The sequence below is a fragment of the Sciurus carolinensis genome, chromosome 1, assembly GCF_902686445.1.
Source record: "Sciurus carolinensis chromosome 1, mSciCar1.2, whole genome shotgun sequence".
NCBI classification, from domain to species: domain Eukaryota; kingdom Metazoa; phylum Chordata; class Mammalia; order Rodentia; family Sciuridae; genus Sciurus; species Sciurus carolinensis.
In genome coordinates this window covers 205,083,552-205,110,304 of record NC_062213.1, presented here as the reverse complement: position 1 = coordinate 205,110,304, position 26,753 = coordinate 205,083,552, and the positions used below count along the sequence as shown (strand labels likewise).

General features: G+C 59.3%; 1 protein-coding gene across 4 annotated transcripts in view; it reads right to left on the bottom strand.

The window, feature by feature from the left end:
* Window positions 1-26,753, bottom strand: part of Acot7 (acyl-CoA thioesterase 7) — a 76,225-nt gene that overhangs the window by 9,781 nt on the left and 39,691 nt on the right. For all 4 annotated transcript variants that reach the window (XM_047542516.1, XM_047542520.1, XM_047542527.1 and 1 more), the window contains 3 exons: window positions 26,534-26,620; window positions 13,270-13,386; window positions 2,706-2,890 (listed from right to left, as the gene is read on the bottom strand). In XM_047542516.1, the coding sequence (XP_047398472.1) occupies window positions 2,706-2,890; window positions 13,270-13,386; window positions 26,534-26,620 (389 nt within the window). The remainder of the gene's footprint in view (window positions 1-2,705; window positions 2,891-13,269; window positions 13,387-26,533; window positions 26,621-26,753) is intronic.

The window sequence follows — 26,753 nt, the reverse complement described above, 5'->3', positions numbered from 1 at the left end:
GCCCGCCCCTCCAGCGACTCTTCATCAACACTGGTGGAAACTGCACTGAAGAGCCGGAGACCACCTTCACTCAGCGAGTCAGTCCAGGTCCACGTGACATCAGCCGCGCGCAGTCGCCAAGGTTAGGGAGGCTCTCACGGCCCTCCATCCAGGCAGGGGTCCCTCCCTCACCCCTGTGCAGCCCGTGACAGCTCAGGGCCTCCTCTCCTGGGACGGGCTCCTCCTCCCTTATGACCCAGATCCGGGTTTCTAGAAAAGGACACCCAGGTCTGCTTCTGAAGGTCACAGGTTCAGCCCCAAAGGCCTCCTCGACTGCAGGTCCCTCCCCGTCTCAGACCCCCTCAGGGTTGGACTCCACAGGGTGTAGGGGACATGGGGCGACCAAGTCCTCCCCCAGAGCCCCTCCTGGTCAGTGCTGGTCTCCACAAGAAGCCGAGAGGAGGGGCCATGGGGGTGTGCTTGACTGGCGGCTGGCGAAGGAGGACACATGCCTCAGGGGGTACGCACCGGCCATGCCCGCAGCAGGACTGGTGGACAGCTGGCACAGCAGGCCAGAGCACCCTGCCAATTTGCACCAAAGTCTTTTCAAGATGCAAACTGTCACACCCCTTGGTGCCCCTGGTCACATGCCCATTTGGGTAAGTCCTGCAGAACCCCTCCACCGTCAGGCCCAGATATTCCCAGGCTAGACCCCTTCAAGGGTAAGTGCTGGTGAGGAGGCTCCTGAGGAGCAGAGGAACAGCAGCAGGCAACCCAGGAGTGGTTGGTTCCTCACCCGCCTCACTCGATGGCCCACCTGAGGTGCACAGGAAGCACGTGCTCAAGGTCACTAGTGCACCTGGTCCGTTTTAGGACCCTGACTAGGACTCCAGGTAGCAGGCGCTGCTCCCCATCCACACAAGTCCCCACAGGAAGCTGGCACAGGGGGATCACAAGTTCCCAGCCAAGCTCAGAAACTTAGCGAGACCCTCAGCAAATTAGTGAGATCCTTGTCTCAAAAAGGGCTGTGGATGCAGCAAAGAGGTAGAGATCCCTGGGCTCAACCCCCAGTATGGGGAAAGAAGACCCAGGCGTGGGTTCTGGAGGTTGGGCTCGTGGGTAGAGACAGGGACAGGGATGTCCCTCCCCGCTTCCCACTGTCAGCTTGTGTTACTTCTACGAATGCCAGCAGCAAAGCAGCAGCTCTGGCAAGGTGGCCCCTGGGGACAGCCAGCAGCCTCTGCCAGAAGGGGGCAGGTTGTTCACCAAAGGGAATGGGGTTGAGGGGACATCCCAGCCTGACAGGTGAGCCAAGTAGGACAGGTGCTGCCCCAGCTGGCCTGGTCACAGGGCTGGGCCTTGAGTGGTCACAGGAGGTCACAGGCGCCTGGTCAACACTGTACAGGGGCCTCCTGCCCTAGGAAGGCTCTGGCCCAGCTTTCCTTTCTCTCAACCCGACTGGGAACTCACCCAGCAAGTCCAGGTTGGCCATCACACCCGCTTACTCCTACCTACCTCATGGAGACCACACGGCCCTGAGGGGACTTTTGACCTGCTTGACTCACCAGAGCACCCACCACCTGACCTCAGCAGAGAGGAGGAGGAAGGTGGGAAGATGGGGAATCTGTGGCTAGTTGAGACTCTGGCCACCACTAATTACCACAGTGGCCTTGCAGGACCCGAGCATCCAGGAAGGAGCAGGTGGGTGGTGGGGCCTCAGCCTCAACCAAGACAAGAGCTACCCTAGGGCATGGCCCACCAGCCAAGACCCCCTCCTGCCACAGGAAGAAGCAGCCAGCCCCCTCATGGCCTCTGGGAGGGAAGAGGACCATGCTGACCCAGCCCATACTGTCCTCCCAGGCCAGCAGTGAGCGCGCAGGACAGCTGGGAACAGACACCAGGGGGTGCAGGGGGCTTGCCAGCACTTCTGGAAATGGCTCAGCCTGGCAGGGGGCCCTGTTGCCTGGAGGCCAGGCCTGCCCTGCCCAGGTGCCCCGTCCCAGGCCTTTGCCCTGTGGGGGGCAGGAAACACCAATTGGTTTCCTCTTGGTTGCAGATCAGTCCACTTAGAGACCTGCACGAGATTGATTCTCAGAAGAATCAGGACTGGCTGAAGGCAGCCCTGGGTGCGGCCAGATGGAAACCTCCACTCCCACCGAGACAGAGGCTGCCTCTGGGCCGCACTAAACCTGCCCTGCTTGTGACCCTCCCGGCCATGTGCCTGGGGCTGAGACCCACAGCTCTCAAGATGGGCAGAGCTCAGAGGGCTGGGCTGCAGGTGAGACAAGGGGGCGTGTGGACAGGTGCACACCAACCCCTGGCCCCGCACCCACCTCTGCACGCCAAGGGCAGAACCAAGTCTGAGGACCAGAGGCAGAGAAAGGCCTGGGTGTCTGGACCCCCACTCTGCAGTCCAGGGGTCTGGCTCCATCCATATCAGGCAGAACTTGGGGCAGAGCCACCTTGGGAGAGCCCACCCTCCAGTCCCAGCAGGTCTGAGCACCGCCCTCGTCCCCACTCCAACTCATGGAACACACCACCAAGGACCCCCGCTCCGTGCTCCCAGGTGACCTGCACCCCAGGCTCATCCCCACAGCCTGCAGGGCAGAGCCAGAAGGACTTCCTGCTGCTTATAAGGCCTTTGTTCCCACGACCTGATGTGTACCACAGCAGGTCCAGGGAGTGGCCAGGCCTGGGGCGGGGTAGCCCCCCGGACACACACTCACCACGAGCTGCGGCACAGGCAGCGACTTGCCCTCCTGGCTCAGGGACACGTAGGTGAAGAAGGCACTGGCTGCCCGGTAGTGCTTCTGGGAGTTGTCCACCACGGGGTCGGCGTCCACCAGCACCTCAATTTCCATGGACTTATTGCTCGTAAAGGTCATGCGCCCAGAGATGGTGATGACACAGCCTGTGGAGTGGGGACACAGTCAGGGGAGCGGACGCTGGGGTGGCAGGGGCCGGCAGGGCAGGGCCAGGAGAAACGGTGTTACCAAGAACAGTTAAGACATGGTTAGGCGACAGCACGGGTCAGGAAAGTGACAAACCATTAGGATGTGCCATTAGTAGCCCATGTTTGTTATCTGTCTCTCGAGCAGGCTTTACTGCTGTGCTCAGGGATCCTGGTGGCTGCCAGACAGCCCCCACCAGGGGGAAGAGCTGCCCGGACGCTTCCGGGCCACCCCGCTCCAGGCTCTGGTGCAGGCTGGCTTCAGTCAGTTTGAGATCCATCAAGCCTGTGCGTGGCCTGCCTATGCTGAGGCCTTGCTAGTGCCCGTGGACCACAGCTGCCCCACCATACGCTCTGAGCACCAGGAGAACCTTCCGGAGCCTTGGATCTTTATGCTGTACTAACCCAGGCACTGGTCCTAGGTCCCTCTTGAGCCACCTCCACCTCTGTGCTCCAGTCCAAGCAGCCAGGCCACCCCCACCACTGTGACTGCAGGCTGCCTTCCTCCTTAACCCTGAGCTGCTGTCCTGAGCTGCCTGCCAGGGCCCCTCCAGAGACCCACTGCTTCCCCACACCAGCAGGGTCTGTGACCATGACAAGTTCAGAGTCACCACTGCTGTGACATCATCCCTGGTGTCCCCCACCCGCTAACCCTAAGCCAACCTCTCTGAACTTCTATTCCCTTGGGCTCATGGTGTTCCTCCTGGCAGCTCTTCTGGACTGGGAACTTCCCTTCCGTCCCCTGCCCTCTCGGGCACAGCCCTTCCACCTGCCCCTCCGTCTCACAGAGCCCAGCTTTCCTCTGATGGGCACAAGAGAACCTGTCTGCCAGGCTCCTACGAGAGGAACGGAAACAAGTCCCGTGTTGAGCCTGGGGCCTGGCCCACGCTCATTCTGGCCACAGGCTGTGCTGACTTGTGGGGGCTTCAAGGGGAGGCTAGCACCTGGCTGCTGCTGCTTCTCACTGACAGGCCACGGTGCACACCCCGAGCACGGCCTCCTGAGTCAGGCTCCAGGAAGTCCTGACCACGTGGATTGCCGGGTCCTGCTCCACAGGAACCAGCACTGACTGTGGGGCCCTTCCACACATCCCTGGTGTCCTGGCTCCATGAGACAGGCCCACAAGAAATGTTTAGAGACCAAGAGAGACAGCAGGGACAGCGCGGGCTATTCTATGTTAAAAAGTTCCAGATCATTCCATGCCACATTCACCTCATACTTACAGGGGGGCGCTTCATGCTGGATGTGGCCAATTCTGGGAGAGAGGGAAGGAGCCACGAGGTCAGTGAGAGTGGGCAGGATGTGGCTGTGAGGTGCAGTCCCATGCAAGCAGCCCACCACAGTCCCAGCACACCCCTGGAACACACCTGGGGGCGATGGCCCTGCCTGTCTGTCCTTCACACCAATGACTGCAGGTAAGATAAGAGGGTGGGGCCAAGAAGCAGGGATGCCCCTCCAGGAGCGGAAACCAGCAAGAACTTCATCAAAGGCCCAAGACAGATCACCTACGGCGAGGGTGAATTGCTGGGGCCCCTGAGCCCTGGCTGTGGATTCTGCCCACGAAAATCCCTTCCTACCAGCTCCTGCCAAGGCAATTCCCGCCTGCTGGTGGGTTCATTTTGTGCTAGAAGTCTGAGGAAACAAGTTCAAAAGGGCACAGTGGGCTGCCTCTGTGTGCACTGGACCAGACGAGGAGAGCAGAGAGCAGTGCCACTCGGAGAGAGCAATGTCACCATGTTGCACAGGACCGAAGCTTGACTCTGGCAGGCTGGACACAGACAGGCACAGACAGGAGTTAGACCCATCTGGTCCCCAACAGGCTGAGAAAACTTGAAACCCAGGGTTGAAAGACGAATCCTGAGTCCCAGTTTTCAGCAGAGGACCCAATGCTTCTGGGCCCTGCAGTACCAAGGTCTCCCTGGGGACCCAGGTGCATTGCGGTGGGTGGGGTTAATGGGGCTCAGCTCCAGATGCCCCCACCCTGACCCTCACTTGGCCACAGGGCCTCCCTGTGGCTCTGGATGTGCCCCCTCCACCCTGGTCTGGCTCGGCCTTTGCTCCTCAGCACAGGCATCCCTTCTCTAAGACTTTGTAGAACAGTCTTCTGTCCTATCTGTATCCATATGTTGGTTGGCTTGTCTGTTTGACTGATATCCATGCCCTCCCAGTCTGAAGGCCCCACAAGGGCAGGATAGGTGTCCCTCAGGTGTGCTGAATCAACACATAGCTTCCAAGGGCTTGGGGAAGGGGGCAGCTCACATGTGGACATCCCCAGCCCACAGGAACCCAGCACCCTGCTGGCCTCCAAAGCCTCGCTAGCTGTCACTTAAATGCTGTGCTCGGAGCAACTGCCCTGCAGCCCTACCACCCTTCACCTGCCCACCCTCCTGCCTCTCCCGGGAAGAGGGAAGGGCGCCAGAACAGGGTCTTTCTTTGCCCCACGCCATGCCCAAATGCCTACAATGCCAAACACATGGATGGGTGAACGTGGGTTCAGAGTGGCCCACATTGCTGGTGAGAGTGGACATGCTTGTTGACAAACAGGCCTCAGCCCCAGCCCTGTGGAAGGCTGGTGCTCAAAGGAAAAGGTTTCTGGTAACTCTGTGGGCACATTCTGAAGAGGGGGAGCCAGGCGGGCCTCAGTGTCCACAGCAGTGCAAGTGGTGCGGCCTGAGCAAGCCCCGCTGTGGCTGCCTGGCCACGCCACATCCTCCCAGGGCCTCCGGCCAGCTGCTCTACCTGCGACCTGAGGTCCTGCAGTGCTGTGGCAAGGCGGGGACAAATGGAGAGTCAGCTCAGGCCGAGGAGCGCACCCTGGGCCTGGGCTGGGGACAGCAGGCACAGCAGGAGGGCCATGGGGTCCGAGACCAGCCCCACCCCCGCCTGCCCAGGAAGCAGCTCTCCAGCTCTTCTACTCTGCCTGAGGTGCCGCCGAGCTCGATGTCCACCCCCGAAGGTGTCTGGGCGGTGGTGAGCGCCTGCCGTCCAGAGCCTTGATTGTCCAGCCTGCCAGCTGTGTTGGTACCAGGTGTCCACAGACCCATCACCAAGTGTGGAGGCCAGGGAGGCCAGCCTAGAGTCATGCAGAGCTGAAGGCTACCATGTCCACGTGGCTTGCATGCTGGGCCTGCCCCAAGGGCCAGGGGAGTCCGCTAAGCACAGCCTGCCGACCTGGTCACCATGCAAGGCCAGGATGTGCAAGGATCTCCCAGCCTCCCTCCCTCAAGGCCCAGGCAGGAGCAAGCGTGGGTCATATGCCACTTTCAGCCCTAGTGTTGGCTGTCCACGTCTTGCTGTGACCTTGGTATCAGGATGCCCCTCTGAGAAAGCAAGAACCTGAGTCCATTTCAATGTGGCTGCCACAGCAACAGAAAAGCAACACCCCAGACGAAGCCAGTCACTGCCTCGACGAGGCAGTGAAAAGCACTGTGGGCCCATGGGTAGCAGATGGACACCGGTCCTGATGCCCAGAGCAGAGGCACTGCCAGAGGTTTCCACTGGGCCACCATTCCCATGATCCAAGGACCAGCACCCTTTATTTTTAAAGGTAGGAGGGGTCGCAGGAAAACAGCCCCCGGGAGAACATCATCTCCTACTGCGCTGGGCAGGGGGCCACTAGAGACAGATGCAGGGGTTGGGGGCACTCAAAGCTGGCATGCAGCATTGCCCAGGAAGGAGGGCTGGAGAGGGCGCCCAGTGCTCTCTGAACCTCTTGAATGGGACTAGAACAAAAAAATCGCCTCGAGAGGCAGGCAGGCAGGCAGGGCTCCTGGGCTCGCGCGCAGCCAGGTGCAGGCTTCCTCAGGCTGTGCTGCCCTGCAGGGAGCCCGCGGTTCCCGTCCAAGCCTGTCCACTGCTCCGGGGACCGTGCCTACGTTTCCTATGTGCAAATGAGCATAAGGGTGGCCTCCTTGGGGGGGAGTGGCGTGACAGTGATCTCCATCGAGGGCTCCCAGTTGTTCCTGGCATGGTGGGGGGACTTCCTCCACAGTTTCAAAGGAGACACTGTCACCCCAAGTGGTTCTACCCTTGCTCTGAGGCCACCTGATGCCATACAGGCCCAGAACAGTGACACTGGGGTGGGGCCCAAGAGCCTCTCTGCATAGCACTCCCTCTGGGGACAGTGTGCCCCTGAGCCCTGTGCAGGGCCCGCAGGTGCAGAGCCAGAAGTGAGGTGGCACCCAGTGGCACTGCAGCACTCCTTCCCTGAGCTCTTCCTGCAGCAGACACCCTGCAGGCAGGAAGTGGCTCCTCCACCCTTCAAACGAACGGCAGGGCTGTCGCATCTCAAGGGCGTTTTCACATCCCAGCCTGTGAAGAATGTGGGGTCACAAAGACGAGAAACCCGGCCTTTCCCCCTGGGCCCGGGAGATCAGCAGCCACACCAAGCATGACACTGGGGCGTGACTGCATCCGTGGGGGCCCTGGGGAACTCTCAAGCTGGGCCACAGCTCAGCACACCAGATATATGAGCCTGGAATGCTCACAGGGACCCCATCCTAATGGCACCCCCCAGGCCCGCGTCCCAGCAAGCACCGCGTGGGAGGCCGGGACAAGCCAAGAAGGCTCGTGGCCTCTATTCCAGTGTTGCTAATCCCCCAGCCTCACGGAACCCAAATCCACAGCTGAAGAGGCCGAGGACAGAGCCAGGGAGCCACCAAGGGCCAAGGAGCCGTCCTCTCTCCCGGGCCTCTGCCATCATCCAGTGGATAAGGCTTGTTGGGGAGGGAAAGTTAGGAAGAAGCAGAGCCCATGTTCAGGCTGCTTCTGTGTCTGGAGGGGAACCAACAACTGGTCAGCAGAATGGCCCCCAAAGACGTCCATGTCCCAAACCCTGGATCCTGGGAAACGTGGTCTTACACGGCAACAGGGGCTCAGCAGATGTGATTAAGATGGGCGGTGAGCCTGGACGCTCCAGGCCGGCCTGGAGTTGCTGGAAGGGTTGTGCAAGCAGAAGGGAGAAGCAGAGGACAGTCAGGGAGGGGAAGACGGAAGGATCACCAGAGAGATGCTGGGCAGGCCGCCCGCCGAGGGACACTGGTGCCTCTAGAGAGCGGACAAGTCAGGGGAATGGATTCTCCCCCTGGAGCTTGCAGAAGGGACCCGTCTTGCCATACCCTGAGAACCATGTCGGACTTCTGCCCTTCCAAACTACAATCGATTTGTGCTATTCCAAGTCACTAAGATCGTGGTAATTGGTTACAGCAGCCAGAGAACAAACACAGACGTCTTCGTGGAGGCTACGCATAAGTCCAACCTCGTTCATTGCTTTCATACTAACCATGATTTCACAAAGGTCCTGGGGTGATGGTGATACTTGCTGTTGCTTTTTTTTTTTTTTTTTTTTGGGTGCTGGGGATCGAACCCAGGGCCTTGTGCTTACAAGGCAAGCACTCTACCGACTGAGCTATCTCCCCAGCCCTGCTGTTGCTTTTTGAGAACGGGCTCTTGCCAATTGCACAGGCTGGACAAGACTTCAGGGCTCACATGATCCTCTGCCACAGGTGCCCCAGCAGCTGTGGGACTAGACACAGGCTGCTGGCCTCCCCTATCCACAGCGCAGCAGGAGCATCAAGGACAGGCCTGTCTCATCACCTGTGCAGCCCTAGATGTCGTAGGGATGGCCGGGTCACAGGTGACACCAGCTCCAGGGAGCTCTGTGGCCGGGTGGCTCCCTCAGCCCCTGGAGATATCTCGCTGGGTGGTGGGAGTACCGCAGGCAGAGCTGGGCACGTCCGCCAGCCAACTGTGAAGTGCAGCTCCTGCTTTAAACAGCTGCCAGCCCGCCTGGGGTGGCACGGCCTGACTCCCCCACAGATGGTGTCTTTCCCGGGATGGTAACAGCCAGATTCCAGCAGCAGCCAGGATTTGGAAAAGAAAAAATAACAAAAAGGAGCTGTCACCGAGCCCGAGAGGTTGCCAAGTGCTTCAGAGTTTACCAGCAGCCCAGCGTTTGCGCCCTGAAGAGCAGTGGAGATGGTGAGTTAACGCTGCTATTTCTTAGGTAACACCTGAAAGTCTCTTCCAGCAGATTCCCGTTTCCGTCCTAATGTCTGGGAGATCATTACTCCATGAGAAAACTTTGCTTGAGGTTTTCCTGCCTAATGCTTCCAAAACCACCACTCAAGGTGACCCCTTATCCCTTACCTCCTCAGTCACAGGGCACTTTAACGTCTCAAGCGAGGAAAACAAGGGCGCGAGTGACCAGGAAAGGGGAAGCTCGTGGAGCTTTGTGGGGTGCCCCGGGCGTGCAGTGTTCCTGGGCTGGCAGCCCCTACCTGCAGGCCCTGACAGGTGACAGCCTGCCCTAGTGGGCTTGGAAGGCCAGGCAAGGGGCTCGGAACGTGGGACATCGAGGCAGTCAAGGGGGCTGTGAGTCGAGAAGCAGCAGGTCACTGGTGCCTAGTGACCATGGTGGCGGTGCTAGGATAGGCTGGCAGGGCAAGGGTTTAACACAGGTGGCCATCTGTGGTCTAGGCAAGAGGGGCGTTGGTAACAGGAAATGTGCTGCCCTGCTAGAGTCAGGGTGCCCAGCAGCTGCAGTGACCATGGAAGGCCGTCCTGGCCCGCTGGTGAGCGTGGGTGCTGCTCAGCACCAGCAGCTCCAGCTACAACGCCAGGACTTCAACCTTCTGGGGCAGCGCTCACAGCGTGAGCACGTGGTGTGACTCTGATGGACACCCTGACGGGCACAGCTGCACAACGGCCTGCTGCTCTGCACAGGAGTCCATGAAGCTGGGCCATGACAAAATGCTCGGAGACCCAAACCTGCAACACAAAGCCCGTCACCATCTGCTGAGGCAGAGTAATGACCCCTGAAGATGCTTCATCCTCTACCCTGGACCCTGTGCATGTGTGACCTCACGTGGCAAAAGGGACCTTGCAGATGGATGGAAGGAAGGACCTTGAGGTGGGCGTGCCCTGGATCAAGTGAGGGGTCCTGACGTCATCACAAGGGTTCTTGTAAGATGGACACAGGAGGGGCAGAGTGAGGAGGAGCTGGAGTAATGGAGGAGAGGCTGGAGGAAGGGGCTGAGCTTTAAAGATGGAGGATGGACAGAGCCACAGGCTGAGGCAGAAGCTGGCGAGGGCAGGGGGCCTCCAGGGAGAACCAGCCCCAAGGACCTACTGGACTCTGATCCCTGCACAGGGAAGAGGAGGAAGCTTATCTGAAGCGACAGACCCAGCCTGTGTGGCTACAACGTGTCCTGTGTTAGGGGACCCCTGTGACAGATCAGCCTCTGGAGGGGGCTCCCCTCCCAGCCGGGCCTGAGGGGTGGGATGTGGCTAGGGACACAGTCAGGGTAGCATGCTGCAGGTGCTGGCCATGGGTAGCATCGCGGGCACCATTTACCTGGATGTTCCCTGCCCCCTTCATATGAAAAAATAACCCTTATGCTTACTAAAGTTTACACTCAAGATGACGGACCACCACGTCCCAGCAAGAACTGCACCAGTCCGTCCTGTGACAGTCCTGACCAGCTCCTCTCTGACACCGACCAGTTCTCTCTGCCACTCAGAGGAAAGACCTGGCCCCTCATCAGCACCCAGGTCTGTGAGGCCTCTGCGGGGCCTGTCGCCAGGGCTGGTCCCCCATCAGCGCTCGATGACAGCACTTCTCAAAACAGGAGCTCCAAGGAGCAGCTCCGTCCCCAGGCTGGACGTTCACCTCGTGTGGACAGAGGGCACAGGAGAGGCACTCAGGGCACCTGCCGATTTTACGAAGCTGGAAGGGAGCTATGGTCTGTGAGGAAGAACCTGGTGGGGAGGAGGCAGCACAGTGGGTCCGCAGCCCCGGCCTGCTCAGAACTCAGTCCTCACGAGCAGCAGGGACTCATTTAGAGTCTCGGGATAAGACCTCCTGGATTCTCCAGGAGTTCTTACCAGAGACACACGCCTGTGAGGGGACAGCTGTGACCAGGAAGGCGGGGTGGGAGTGATGCAGCCACAGGTCACACACCGGGGGACCGGATGCACTGGGAGCTGGACGAGGGGGGTGGGGCCGTCCACGCCCCCGGGGCTGGGAGAGAACACCTTTCTGCTGCTGCGAGGCCCCAGGAACCAAGCCACCCGCGGTTCGGAGCCCGCCAGGCGCCTGATGTCTCTCAGGCAGGTTCTGAGCCACCAGTGGCTCCTGGCTGCCAACACTGCCTCATCTGTGCAGGGAGATGTGTGTCAGAGCCAAAGCCGAGGCCAGGGGAAGGCAGAACCCCTCCCCACAGCGTCCGACACTGCGAGTGTGTCCTCAGGAACCCAGGGCCAGCGGGGACTCACCAGGCCCACTCCGCACTGCCCGGCGAAGGAGCACAACAGGAGGGCAACACCAGCCTCGAGTGGCAGTGCCCGTGCCCTCGCCTGCTGACCTGGTGCTGCCTGGATGGCAGCCTCGGCCTCCCAGAAACACCTGAGGTCCTGTGCAGAAGGAAGCGCACCCACCACCTCACCGGTGACACTCCTCTGGAACACGACAGACTTGATGTGACAGCATCTAATGACCCCGAGGACACTGGTTAAGAAGTAGGCCAGACTCCATAACCGCTATTTCAGTCCAGCCTCAACCCCTTCACATCCGAAACAGGACGTCACCCAAGAAGCAGCAACACTCGGCTGCCCCAGGAACCAGCATTCTTCTCAGGGGTCCCCAGGCCAGGAGGACACAAGGCCCAAGCCCAAGGCTGCGGCAGCACGTGGGACAGGCTGGGGCGGGAGGGAGTGCTGTGTCAGCTGGCTGGCGTGGCTCCCCACAGGTGCAGCCAGGCCAGCCTCCAGAGCTGTGACACGGTCCACCCCCTGCAGCATCCCTGCATTCCAGCTAAAAGCAACATTTAGAAAGGAAGTCTGGCCAGGTTGCCAACAGCTGGCAGGGGCAAACCCAGAGAGACCACCTACTCCAGCCATAGGGTGCGTCCTCCTGACCAGGAGCCCCACGCAGCCCCTGCGCCTCCGCCACAGCAACTCCTGGCCATGCGAGCGGCCGAGCAGCAGCGTGGGGCCTCTGACGCTCCCGTGTTCCTCGAGGCTGGCTGTCCATCCCAGGAGCTGAGCCGCGCAGCCTGCCCAGCCATCGGGGGCTGCTGGCTGGGAGAATCCTGGTCTTCTCCATGACACTCAGGGACAAGCCACAGAGCAAGCTCCATGGAACAGAGGCACGTCCTCCTCTATGGATTCTGACGCTGTTTTAACAAGATGGCCCTCATCGTAGTGACTTCCCCAAGCGGGAGTTCTAGGAAGAGAGGCATGACAGCACGCCTCAGTGGGGTCCTGCCACCGCCGGGCACGATACTCCCAGCAGGAGACAAGCACGGCCCCGGAGGACAAGCCAAAGCAGACGAGACCCACTTGTTCTGGGCAAATTCTCACAACAACCCTGGAGTCAACATTTGTGGCAAGCACGCCCAGCTCTGAGGAGAATCTGCCAGGAGAGGGGAGCCACGCCACAGACCACCTGCCCTCCGTGCCCTTGATCATGGCGGCAGCCCTGCACCCTCCAAGCCTCAGGCTGCTTCTGACAGCACGCGGCAGAGGGGGGTCTGCGGCAGGGGCGCAGTGCAGAGGAGCTAGCTGCGCTCCTCCAGTCTGGTCACCTCCCGTGGCCAGGCCAGGCCTCCTCCCAGTCTTCCACGGAGCTGCCTCAGTGGTAGCGTCTCCAGAACCGACGCCAGGCTCCAGAGACCCAGGCACGGCAGCCAGCACAGCAGCCGGCACAGCAGCCGGCACAGCAGGGCTGCTCTCAGGCCGCGCTCATCTCAGGAGCCAGGTCGCAGGCAGAAACTGCCACGTGCTGGGAGGGTGTCGGACTGCGTCCACCAAGCATCAGTCACCTGAGGCTGTGCTCCACAGCTGCAGAGGCCCAGCCTCCTGCACCCACTGCAGGCCACGTTCCTGGTGGGCGCACGTCCCTGGGACTGGACTTCTGTCATGGAAGAACCCCTAACAGTGAGGCTGCGCTGGCCGAGGCGGTGGCACCTGTGGGCCCCTGAGGTGACCATGCACTACCTAGGTCACAGATGAGTCACTCCTCTCACAATCCAACATGCCTGCCACGAGGTCTGCTGGCACAGTCAGGGCCACCGTGCTCTGTTCGAGGGGCACTGAAAGATGTATCCGTGCTGGTCTCCAGGAGGATAAAGGCCCCACCACATCTGAACTTCAGATTCTGCCAGGTTGGAACATCAAACCTGTCAACACCAGCCTCACGGATGCACCCAAGGCAAAAGCACAGCGTGGCCCTCCTGTTTCTGGTGGCACACGGGCAGACGTCCGGTGTGAACACTAAGCACAATGGGATCAGGGACCCGAGGGCTGCTCCCCCGTTAGCTGCATCAGAAGGGTTCTGTTACCTTTTCGGATCTTGTCGTGAAAATTAATGGCATCTACGGAGGCAGTGACTATGTTGGTCTTGCAGTGGCGTGCAGCTACAATCCCAGCCACCTCGTCCATGAGCTTCATGGTGACACCTGTGAGGAGAAGGGGCACATGGCAGGTGAGACATGGAGAGCAGGACCACTGCACATCCTGATCTGACCCCACCCACCACCACCAGCAAAGGGTGCGGTCGGCCAGGGGTGCAGGGACGCTCAGAGGTCATCTGCTGTAGCTCCATTTTAAACCTGGCTTCTCCAGGCACTGCTGCTTTTAGTGATTGAACCCAGGACCACTCTGCCACCAAGCCATATCTCCACTCCCTTTTTTTTTTTTTAATTTTTGAAACACGGTCTTGCTAAGTTGCTGGAGTTGGCCTTGAACTTGCAATCCTCCTGCCTCAGCCTCCTGAGTTGCTGGGATCACAGGTATGTCAGCTCTCAGAAGTTTTTTAAAACAATCCCAGCTGCCACTCTAGACCACTGACAGAATGACAGCCCTCTTCCTATTCTCCAGAGATGTCTCATCCTGCCAAAGCTTTATTACAATATCCAAAGTCAGGTAAGAACAAGCTGGCAAAGATGTCAGATCCTCATGCACCCCAGTGGGCAGTGAAGTGCGGCCACTGGAGTTTCTTGGGAAGGAAACATGTGACTGAGCAACGCCCCACCTACGTACACAAACACCCAAGAGCACAGAAATGTAAACACATTCGGAAACCCATGTGCATTTCACAGCAGTGTTTCACATCACAGCCCTAAACTGGAAACAACCGCGTGTCTGTGTCCTCCTGACAAATGCAGCTTGTCACCTGTCCCAGAGGTTCACACAACATCGAACACCGCCCAGTGGGAGAACAGGCACTGCTAAGCACATCCACGTGAGCTCTCCAGAAGAGGCCAATGTGGGGAGAGGCCAGCAGGCTGGTGGGTCCCCAGGAGGGTCGAGGACGTGGGAGGGCAAGCTGAGGGTAATGAAAATGTTTCAAAACGGACTGGACGGGCCCAGCAGGTTTCCCAATCCAAAAGTCTAAAATCTGACACGCTCCAAAATCCAACACTTTCTGAGCCCTGATGATGCCACAGGAAGAAAATTCCACGCCAAGAAGTTTTTGTTTCATCCACAAAATTACTAAGAATGCTACATGACGAGATATACATTAGTTCCACCACTGTGGAACATGGTGTAGAAACCAAACCAAACCAAACCAAACTAGCTGAAAAAGCCACCATGTGACTCAGCACCCACTGCCGGCGGACAGCCCAGGAACCAGTCAGTCCGCAGAGCCCGCAGCACCATTCAGAGAGCCATGGGGTGGAATCAAGAGAGACGTCCACCATCGGGCACGCGGACAGAGGAAATGCAGCATCCACACAACGGACAAGAACGGAACCCTGCCATGGGCAGCAGCTTGGCTAGAACTGGAGGACCCATGCCAGAATAAGCCAGGCACAGAAAGACAACGGGCCCGCGTCCTTACCCGGGGTTCACAGCACCCCTTCTGTAGTCCACGCAGAACCTGGGGGGAGCTGGAGAGGCTGTGACACAAGACACGTGGCGGGGTGGAGACCTGCTGTCACCACCTCAGCACACCACACACACGCACTGCTACATGTCAGTGCAGAGATACGTCTTGACGGGCTGGGGTGTGGCTCAGTGGCAGAGCGCTCACCTAGCACAGCACCATCCTCAGCACCACATAAAAATTTTAAAAAAAGGTATTGTGTCTACCTAGAACTAAAAAACAGAAAAACAAAAAATACTTCTTGAGCAACACTGCATGAAGTGTAACCCGCAGCCGTGTGTGTGAGCCATGTGGGAGACAAGTCAATGTCCTCTGGAGACTTGGGTCCCCTGCCCAGGACACTCATTATGCATAGGCAAATATCTCCAAACCCAGAAAACTCAGGCTGCAACCTTCCATCACATGCATTTTGGATAAGGGATGCTACAACCACGGCGGCAGATGCACACCTCTGGGATTGTCCTGAAAACCCAAGAGTGTGCATACTTTGCACAGGTGAGCTGTGTGGAATCAAGTTCTATCTCAAGGCTTCTGCACCGAACACAGTGAGGGTGTGAGCCTCTGAGCCTCAGGCTGCAGACGCTGGCTTGGGTTGCACCAGCCCCTCATCCAGTTCTTATTCCCTAGTATGACACACATACATACACAATTCACTTTTAAAAATTAAACCACGTCTTTCACTTGAACAATGTGAAATTGCCTGTGTTCAACCATTCTGATCAACGTGACACTGATCAATCCGGCAGCTGTCAGGACTTTTAGAAAGCTATGTGCACATTTGCCTTAGGATACAGAATGATTTCTAAAAATTCAGAGACTCCATCGCACCCATGAGTCAGGCTCTCACTTAAGGTAGAAGCTGCAAACTCAGATACCTGTAGGGTCAGTAGATGATGCTGGAAAGTGGGCAAGTGGTCGGCCAAGGCTCTCTGGGTCTCAGCTACTGTTCCCCGTGACACGTGAGGTCCCCATTTCTTCAGGAAGCACAACAGTCACATATAATCCATGTCTGGTCTGGTTTCTGACTCATTCAATCAAAAAAATCATACATATATGTACACACATGTATATACATATCATAAATACAAATATATGTATGATTTTTTTGATTGAATATGTGTATGAATATATGAACATATATATGTATACGAGCAACAGGGGAATCAGAACACCAAGTGGCTACTGGCCACTAAGGACTTTTTTGTAAGCTCATTTGGGAGGGTGACAATGATATTGTGGGTGGCTCTGAACCGCTCCAGAGGGAATGAGCCGCTTCCCACGGAAGCCACAGAATGAGCGAGGAGCAGGGGTGGGTACAGTAGGCCAGCACACCTCGTCAGAGTACCTGGATGGACAGCGTCAGCTCTGCTCACCCGCATGGGCAGGGTCAGGAGCCCCACTTCTCAAACTAACAGTGGGGCCCAAAGGCACATGGAGGGCCAGGTCTGACGATGGATCAGGGTCCAAAAGCTGCGTGCTCCTCACCTGGCCTGTGAGGAGCTGCCCCAAGAAGGCTGCAGCCAGCCCAGGCTTGGAGAAGGCCTGTCCAGCCAAGAGCCTGCTCTATGAAATGAAAACAAACCCGAGCTCTGGGCGCCCATGGGCCACGGCAGTACACAGGTCTGTCACCTCAACTGGCAAACATGGCATGAGGCAGGCCCCGGTCACACTGCCACCTCTGCCTGGGCTGTGGCTTGAGTGTGCGTTCACACGCATGTGCTCATGCACTTATTTATGCAGTTCAGAGGCGGGAGGGAGGGGGAGCCCGAGGGCCAGGGTCTTCCAGGTTGATTATCCCCACAGAACCTGGTCACAACAGCAGCTGGACGCACAGTCCTGCTCGAGAAGGGCTGGTGGGAGGTGGCGGGGAGCAGAAGCACTTCCTGCGGACTCTCAGCTCCATAGGCAAGGTCCTTGGCAGCTGGGGTTCCTGTGCAGATGGCTGATTGTCCACACTAAGAAAGTGCCCATCAGCATTTAGAACACACACGGTGACAGCACAGGGACCGAGACAGGACTAGGAGCCGAGCACTGATGGCTGGGGTGACGCACGCTCAGGGTCTCTCCTCCGAAGAGAGGCAAGTCGCCAGCTCGCCAGCACACCAGCCAGTCAGGGTCCTGCTGAGAACAGCCGACACGCAGGGTGCGGGGGAAAGAGAAGCAAGGAGATGCCAAAGCCCAGCGTCAGCAGCTGGGAGGAGGTGGGCACAGGGACACTCGATGACCAGGGAACTGAGACTCAGTGGCACATCACAAGAGGGACTCAGAGGGTTGGCCTGGGAGCCAGTAAGCTGGCCTGGCCCCCTTCCGGCTCCTCTCAGCATGTGGAGCCTCCCTGGAAGCAGTCCCACGAGGCAGGTGGACGTGGAGACGCAGGGAGTCATGTGGTCAGTCATGTGACTGGGTGTGGGTCCAGCGCCTGCCCAAGGGCACAGGAGGAACAGCTTCACTGCCTTTTGGCTTAGGCTGTAAGACTCAAGAGTTCAGAGCGGAATTTTCAGACCAGTATGGAAATGAAAACCCAAGACCATGGTGAGAGGTGGGCAGATGGCAAAATCAAGGGGTGTACTTGGGTGGCAGGTTATGGCCCACAGCACCCATGCCGGCCACAGGGTGGTTCAGGTGGGAAACAAGAAGGGAAAGGAAGCTGTGCGCTGGGAGCGACATTCAGAAGTACTGACAGCTAGCCCCGGCCTGTATGTCCTGGAAAGTAGGACTTGTTAAGAACAGAAGAACAAAGTGCAAAGTGCTGACATCAGCTCCTTAAATGTCCAAAATGCCACCTTGCCAGTACAGATCCCACAGGGCTCTGCTGTCTCTAAAGGCCACAGGATCCAAGGCACATGCAGCCAAGATGGCTGGCAGGGGTAGGGGGAGACAGCAGGGCTTAAGAACAAACTGAGAGAGATTGCCCACAAGTCAACCCAGGCAGCAGCCCAGGAGTCAGGTGTGGGGCTCCAAAGGTGGCACCCAGCTTGGTCCACCAATTAGTCCCACTAGGCCAACAGGGCACGCTCATCTGGTCCACAGAAACCTGAAGCACTGGGCCAGGTGGGTGTCAGAAGACCAAGAGAACACTCTGTTGCCATGGACAATGACAACGGGGACACCCCCTCCCAACCCTAATGCCAGCACTGGCATCGGAGCTGGGACTCCAGCAGGAGAACCGAGGTCAGAGGAAAATGTGAGACAAATGGCCAAGGTGGGCGGCTGAGGTCATGCAGTCCCACCGCTCGGCCCCAGGGCCCTGGGCACACTCCCGCTGCGTGTGTCCATCATCAGATCACACCCCAAATCCGGGGCTTGACTCCAGGAGCCAGGTGGGTGACCAGAACAGCGAGGTGTCCCCATTCTGCCAGATGAGGAGTCTTCAAAATGGGTCTGCCTCCGCAACAGCCTGGGCAGCAGACAGCTCTGGGCTTCCGGGGGCTCCCAGCTGGACGAATCCGTCCACTTCAGTTAACAGGCACTCCTCAGGAGGCCGGGGAGGGATCCACGGGCAGAAGAGGTGGCAGAACCTTCTAGGGCTCACTAGGTAGAAATGTGTCCTGGGGGAAAAGTCAGACCATCTGAGAAACACGCTGGGCTTCAAAGGCGGGGTCCCGGCCCTGCCAGTGCCCAAGCAGAAGTAGAGGTCAGAGCGAAAAGCGGGACCTGCCCACCCCCGAGTCTGGGAGGACAGGTCTGGTGCTCTGGAGTCCTGGCAGAGCTGAGATCTGGAGGCCACCTGGGCAGAAGGGAGCTGGTTTCTGAACTGTTGAGAGGACCACCACGCGCTGAGCACAGCCCTCTCCGCCCTCGGCCCAGTGGGCAATAGCCCTGGCGCGTTGCGGTGGGTCTGCCTGCCCGCCACCCATGGATGATGAGGTCAAGCGGCTGTGCAGGAAGGAGGTCACCGCAGAGCTAGTCTCGTCCCCTGAGGACACCCTCATGTGACATGGTGCACAGGACACGTTACAGCATGTCCCCGGAGCCACAAAAGCCGTCGCTGCCGTCGCTGCCAGTGCTGCCCCGCGGGACGCCCTCTCCCAGGGGAGGCCGCATCCCACTAAGGTAAGCGGGGCTGAGCCTCCCCACAGCGCTCCTCCAGCCGGGCTCCCACCCAGGCACGAGTGCTTCCCACACGGGGAAGTGACTTGGGCAATCACAAAGTCTGTTGTGGCTGTTCTTATTTCCCAAGATTTGTGACTTAAGAGATGACAACAAGATTGTAGGATCTGCTGTCCTTGGAGACTGCATCGTTTCAGGAACTACAGAGGGAAAAAAAACGGACTTGCTTGGCTGCGATATACAAACACTGGGCACCAGAGATATTTTTGAATCTAACATTTAACTGCTTACAGATTTTTGTTTTAAGTATTGACAACATGCTCACTGGCTTAAAAATAGAGGTTTTGCTTTATTTTCTCGAAGCCTGCTGGCTGGCTGGGCCAGGCCTGCCCACACCCCAGCGACAGCGGCAGCGCAGAGCCCAGAGCCGGCCTGCTCCGTGGGCGGGTACCGAGATGCCCCCATTTCTATATTTAACCCCGACTGTCGGAGCCGGGGGCCGGCCTCCTATATTAAGAAACGGTAGTAACTTCATCTTACTGACACGTCCCACCCCGTGGTGACGACAAGGGTTATTAAAAGACCCAGGTGAGTGCGCTCCCAGACAGCTCTGGCTTCCCGCTGGGTCCAACCACCAGCATGTCTGAACTGGGACCAAGCAAGTCCTGGCACAGCAATCTTAATTAAGGTCATTAATAAAAACTACTTTTGGCAATTAATGCACAGCGTAGTAAAGACCAAGAGTTCATGAAGACAGAACCAAAATGTCAGGAAGTGGGAACACGGCAAAGTTCCCAGTGGAGGTGAACTGCCTTCCACACGCCCAGGAGCATGGCAGGCCCGGAGAGGGGCGAAGGGCTGCCAGGCACACTTTTCTCCTGGCCTTGCTCACGTTCTGAACTGGAGAGGCCACAACAAGGCAGCAGGGAGGACAGCTGGCTCCCCACGGCCAGAGGCCTGGGCGAGACGGGCAGCAGGTATGCCTGAGCCCCACGCCCAGTCCTGGGAAGGACGGGCCAGCAGGGTGTTGTGGCCTCAGCCTGGAGCCCACAAGGCAAGGGCACTTCTCCAAAGGCCAAGAACCGTTTTGGTGGGGTGCCAACTTCCCTCTAGGAGCCTGGGCGAGGTGGGGCAAAGCTGACGTTTCAGAGTGACTGCTGGCCAGGCTGGACAGGTGTGTTAGGAACGGGCACTTGCCCCAGTCCCTGAGGAACACAGCCAGTACCAGCACTGGAGGCCCTGCTGGCTACAGGCCTGGCCTGGACCTCAGCGCACTCTGCCTGTCCGGAGGCGAGTCTGTGCCATGACTACAGAGGGAGGACGCGCTTGCTGGTCCACAGGGACCTGCTGGGAGGCCTCGGAGCAGGGAGGAGCAGATCCTGGGCGGGAGCCTCGGCCCAACCCAGCCAGAGGGTGGAGGGCCCAGCTCGGGGGTCCCCCTCCCGCGCCTGGTCCGGACGGCCCCGAAGCTGCTCGTCAGAGCTCCAGTGCAGACATGTTTTCAGAATCCAAGGGTCAGCGGGAACCTGGGAGGCTGCTCTTGCCATCGTCGCTCTGGCCGCACCTCGAGGAAAGCGACGCCCAGGCCAGCGTCTGCCTATCGCCTCTGGACCCCCAGACCAGAAGAGCAGACGGCACGCCCACCCGCCAGCTCCCTCCTCCTCCCGCAGCCGAGGCTCACGCGTGGGCTTCCACACAGGCTCCGGTTCAAGGAGGCACAGAACTGGACGAGTCAGCGCCCTATCCTCCTTCCCAGGGAAAGGCACTTCTGGTCCATGCAACTGCCCGAGTCAGAGTCCTGCTGGCAGCTGCTCTGCAGGAGGCCCCCTCGCGCACACCCTGCCCTGGTACTGCCCTCTTCCGAGGGGCCGCTGCTCCTCGCCTCAGGTTCCAGGGCTGGGCACCTCTGCCCCTGGCTGGGAAAGCCTGCTCCTGATGCCCTGGGGCTGGCTGCACCAAGACTGGGCTGCACAGGCTGGGCACAGTGGGCACGCTCCTCTGCGGGACCAACCAGCACGGCCGTCACAGGCTAGTCCTATCCTCATTCGGCCACTGGGGCCTGCTCCACGCCAGGCCTGCTCTAAGTGGGACACAGCAGTGGACAAGACAGGAGCCCCACCCACGTGGGCATCCACTCTGTGCCACATGCCCTGAACAAAAGTAAGAGGGCCAGGGAGCGGGGAGGGGTCGCTCTATTTCAGAGTGTCAGGTAATTTCAGACTCCTTTCTTTTCCTCAGTTCTGAAGGAAGAGACAGCTGTGCAGAGGTCTGGGGACAGAGGGACCGCAGGCACAGTCTACAGGTCTCTGCCCCAGGATGGTGGACGTTATCCCAGACAGGCTCCTGAGGGCTCCCGAGCAAAAGTGGCCCCAATGAAGCACTTGTGACTCTGGCTGGGGTCTGGAGCTGAGTACACAGGCAAGGTGGCACAGGCCACCCGGTTGAGAGACTTCCAGCCAGGGGAGAGGGGGTGACCAGCAGGAGCACAGGGCAGTCGCCTTGCAGTCTGGAACAGGAGGCAACAGGGCATGAGGTAAGGTTCCAACCTGTCGTGAAGGGGAGCCAAGGCAGAATGACAGGCGAGAGGAGGGTCCCAGGAAAGAGCCAAGCCAGTGAGGCCCATGGGACCCTGTCCACACACCATCACCATCACCCCTGGAGGCAAGGGGTAGGGGCCGAGGAGCTGTGTCCACCATCACCCCAGGGAGGCCCTGACGAGGCCCGTGGAGTCCAGGGAAGAGGCTAGGGCTGGCGCATGCGGTCAGGAGGAGGGAGGGCAAGGGTGGAGGACGGGGCCCTGCAGCCCTGACGCAGTGGGAAGTGGAGGAACGGGCAGGGGACTGAAGGGCCACAGCAGGCCAAGGGGGAGGTGCGGAGGTGGGGAGGTTCGGAGGCAGGGGCTGTGGACACAGGCCCTGCACCTGCCCCAGCTTTGGCTGCTGGAGATGGCCAGAGGCGACACCGACATTAAACGTCTGACCCACCCCACTGGTGAAAAGCAGACCAGCCTTCCACTGCTGCCCTTCAGGGCCTGTGTGCACCTGGACAGGGCCTGCTGGTTGGCACAGATCAAGGACAGTTCCACAGACAGAGCTCCAGGACCCTGCTGATGAAAGGCTTTGTGACAGTCACCGTCCCGTCACTCCTGTGAAAGCAAGTTAGCTGCAGAGCCAAGAGCCCCTTGGGCCAGCAGGACCACCTGGGGCCCCCGGACTTGGGCACTGCCTACCAGGAGAGCTGGGCTGTCCTCTGCCCATACATGCTGTGGCCTCAAGTCAGCACACCATTCTGCAGACCCAGGGGCTGGTCAGAGACCATTCTCCACGTGAGTGTCCTCATTTACTCTCCTGTCCGAGGTCCCCCGGGTGATTCTGGGCTGGAGACACAGGCGATCTAAACGGACTGTGTCCTGAGCCTCGGTGGTGCAGGCAGACTCACCCCTTTATGGGGTCAGGGACAACCTCGCACCTATCTTTTGGACTGGGCGCCTGCAGGGCTGCTACAGGGAGGGGAGCCCCAGAGGTGGCGTCACAGTGGGGGAGCACGCACCCAGCCACGGTGGCATGGAGGAGGTGGGGACCCAGCACAGGCCAGGGCACGGGACAGCAGGGACCTGGAGTGGCAAGGCAGGTGGAAAGGCAGCTTCTCAGGCCCCGTCCTCCCCTGTCCCTCCTGTGGGTGGACTTTTTTAATCTTTTCCGGGTTCCAGCGCTTGGGTATTTTTAATTTTCCCTTTTAAGCGACACAGCTGAAAGCCTCCCACTTTTCCTCTGGGAACATCTCAGCCGTCCTCCCAGATGTCCTTGTTTCCAGAACACCCCAAGTCCAGCTCCTACTTTCTCCTGGACCAGTGGCTCCGAGGAGGGTCTCTCGATCCTAGGTGCTGCTTCTTGCTGGGTGCTCAAGCTTCGAAGGTCCCACCCGGGGATGCAGCGACCCGAGGCTCTCTGTGGCCCTCAGCGGTGCCCACCCACAGTCCCAGGCATCCAGGCTGAGACAGGAGGATCCCCAGGGCCTAGGATTAGAGCTTGGCAATGCAGGGAGACCCCGCTCCATTTCCCTGCATCGCCCTCTTGGCCCCGCAGAGCTCCCTTACAGAAAAGGAAACGGAGGCCCAGGGAGCTGGAAGCCAGGATGCGTGTGCCTGTGCACAGCCGCTTTGGAGGTTAGGAGAGGAATGGGCAGGCGAGGAGATGTGGAGACGGCCAAGGGGCCCTCGGGTTGCCAGAGCCGGGGACAGACATCCAAGCTGGGGACACCACCAGCTGCCCCTGGAAGGAGGTGACTGGGGCGCTGTGCTGGGAGAGCCCAGGGATGAAGGTGGGAGTGGGAGCGAAGAGGGCTGGGGACAGAGACCCCAGGTCCTCACCCTTCATGTGGGGGCAGAACCACTCGAACACATGCCACGCACAGGTGCCCAGCTTCTCCTGCTGGGCCATCTGATGCCCGCCTGAGTGGAGGGCAGCAGATCTGCAGTGTGGTGACAGACAACTGTGGAGGACCTCCAGGTGGGCGTCCAGCACTCTCAAGAGACAGGGCAAAAGGGTGAGGACAGCATCGCTGGTCTGATCTGTGGGCGTCCGAGGCCCAAGTCATCAGGACCAGCAGGACGCTCCCGACTGAAGATGCAGGGCCGGGCCCTAAGGGCTGGAGCCTGTGTTCCCAAAGCAGGAGGTGATTCCGAGGGCAGAGGACGGTTGGAAACCGCGGGGGCCCCAGATCACTGCTGCAAGCCCCCCGTGCGTCCCAGCCCCACGGGGCAGAGCAGACCCCTCCCCAGGAGGCTCCGGCTGGGTGTGCAACTCTGAGCACAGCCAGTCTGACCCAGGACCCAACGTGACCGGTAACGCTGAGGATCCTTCCTAAGACCAGGAAGGACCCCTGCACTCCTCCCACACTCTAAGACCAGGACCAGAGCCAGGTACCACCAGAAGGACCCAGATCGTCCCTGGGATGAGGATCGACTGTCCTCATCCTGGCTGAAACAGACGTGATCGAAGCCCCCACAGGAGTGCGCTGGCTGGGCCAGGCCCCACCAGGGTGGTCCTGGGGGCAGCAGCGTCCACATTAGGAACAGGGCTGCCATGCCCAGTTTATTCCCAACTAAAACTCTAAACTCCTCTCCTGCCCTAGTTTTAGGGGTCCTTCCTAGTGTCGTCAAGGGAAGGCCACAACGGGCAGCTGTAGGGTCCCGGTTCCCACCCTTCCAGCCCCTTCCAAACAGTTCACCTGAGAAGGGCACCTTCGGCTGTCAGCAGGGTGAAGGTCCACAATCAGGAGACGCTGACCAACAGGAGTCCTCAGCTCCCCGCTCCCTGGGCTGAGGTCTCCAGAGCGCTGGTTCACGACCAGCACCCAACACCCCGGCCAAGGGCTCCAGGCCTGGAGGAGGCTGCAGATCCCAACCTCCCAGGAGAGACACACACAACCTCCACCCGTGTCAACAGAGACGCGACGGATCTGAGGGACCGGAGGACACAAAACACGAGGGGCAAGGAGGGCAGAGGAAGGGCCAGCTCCACACAGAGGAGGGACACTCCACCCTGAGCAGAGGTGAGAAGGAAGGAACCCGAGTGAGGGCGCAGCCAGGAGTTTCCTCACGGTAAACAGGTGAGACTGGCCACCAGACCTGAACAACTTCAGCGGGATCCGCGACGAGTGCGGGGGACAGTCCTCCAGGGCAGCAGTCCCCCAGGAGGTCTCTGGACAGCAGCAGGAGCGCTGCACAGCTCTGGGGCCCTTGGCCCTGTTGACCACTGGTGAGGCCTGGTGAGCCGCCGTGGCCCTCCAGGTGAGCACACCTCAGGCGGCAGCAGTGCGCCCAAGGCACGGATGTCACGTGAAGTAACAGAGTGCTGGACTGGGGTGACAGGCTCCAGTGAGAGAGGCCCAGCTGGCAGAGGCCGAGGCCAGAAAGCTCAGAGCTGAATCTAGTCCCCGGATTTCCCAGCAGAAACTGTGGCAGCCACAGGACACAGACAGGGCAAGGCAGCCCTGGGGGGAGAAGGGCTCCCTAAAATGCCACACTCGGCCAGGACACTGCCAGACATGCAAAGCTCAGAGGACGTCCTGGGTGAGCCTTCCCTGTGGTGGTGACCAGGGGCCTTTATGCACCACACAGCGCAAACCCCAGGCCTGCAGGACACAGTGAGGAGGAGCCCAGGCCAGCCCCACCAGGCCGCCCACTGGCCAGGAAGGAACACCAGTGCTGCGGGGCATGGGAGGCAGAGACTGGCTCGGGACGCAGGCCCTGACCGGGTGGTGAGCGGACGTCACCCTCAGTGAAAAGGCCAACACCACACAAGGCAAGCCAGCGTCTTGGCCCGAGGCTCGCGAACCTCAGGTTCGACGGAGGGACAGGAACTCAGGGACAAGCTGGGGCCAGGATGGCTGCCCACCTGGAGCAGAAGGGGAGGGAGGCGGGGTGTGAGGACCGAGGCTGCGGAGGCCCACGAGGCCAGAGCGTGCCTCCAGGCAGAGCACGCAGGCCTGGCGCACACCTGCTCACCGAGCTCCGGGGCAAGGCCCGCTAATCAGACCTACAGACTGCCACCCGAGTGTGGCAAGAGGCAAGCACCACAAAACTGAGAAAAAGAACACAAAAGAGTAAGATCAGCAAAAAAAAAGAGAAACTTGAAAAATCTCTCAAACCCAGGCCCACTCTCCGACAGGCCTAGGACCCTTATCCCTCAACCTGAAAGGAACCTGTGCTGCTTGTTCACGGAAGGAGGACCTGCCAAGTGCCTCCCGCCTCAGAGTGGGCACCGGAGCCAACGCAAAGCCCACACACCCCGACCCGGCTCCTGGGAATTCTTGGCCGAAACACCAGTGTAAACCTGCACAGAGCGGGGCCACGGGAACTGGGTTTTGCAGGATGAACAGGAGTTCTCTGAGCAAAGAAAGGAGAACTTGGTGTCGTGGGCAGCAAGAAAGGAGAAAGCCGAAGAAGAGCACGGAGAGTTGCGGAGCCCGAGGACACGAGCCCTCGCACACCCAGGACGGCCGCGCCCACTGGGTCCCCACACCTGTCCTTCGACTGCCGCCGCCGCCTGTGCCACGTGACCACGGCTTTCCCTGAGTTTTCCAGATCAACTTGGATTTTAAAGTTCACTTTAGTCCCAGCCAAAATGACAACGTCCATTTCTGAGGCTGATGTGTTACTACATTTGCTTAAAATCACACACATACACTATGAAGTGAAAAAATGTCCCTCCACGGACCTGGAGCCAAGTCTGCTGGGGTTCCAGCGGTGGTTCCCACTCTTGGGGAAACCTGCGCGAGGATCTGGGCCCTGCATCGTGGGAGGGGACAAACATGGACATCAGAAGCCAAAGCACTTTTACCTGCTGTCACAGCACTCTTCTCTGGGGACGGCACAACCCTGCAAGGCCCTGCGCCAGCCAACAAGCATCAATAAAAACACTTCGCGACTCTGACGTCGCGGGGTGTGCGACCGACTGCTGGGCTCTAGACAACCGTCCTTCATTTCCAATTCTAAAACAGGCACCACGGCATTTCAGTGATCTCTTATGCAACCTCCTAGAAGTTTAAATTCACACTTCACTAAACACAAGAGCCTAAAATGGGTCAGAAGGCAGCCCAGCCACCCAGGGGACTCTCCGGGGCGGCGGTGGGGAAGAGGGGTGCAACCAGAGTGACTCTCCTACCTCCATGCACGAAGCCGTGCAGGGTGCAATCCGAAGGCCCCACCAAGTGGATCAGGCTGGACTGGCTGTAGCTCACGGTGTTTGGCTCTGGAACAGCAAAGACAGAGATTAACGGTGGGGGGAATGACCCCCATCCCAAGGACAGCAATTCTGCAGCTGCCCAACATCTGCATGTCACTGAAGGCAGCCAACTGCATCAACCAGATGCGATTTCTCCAAG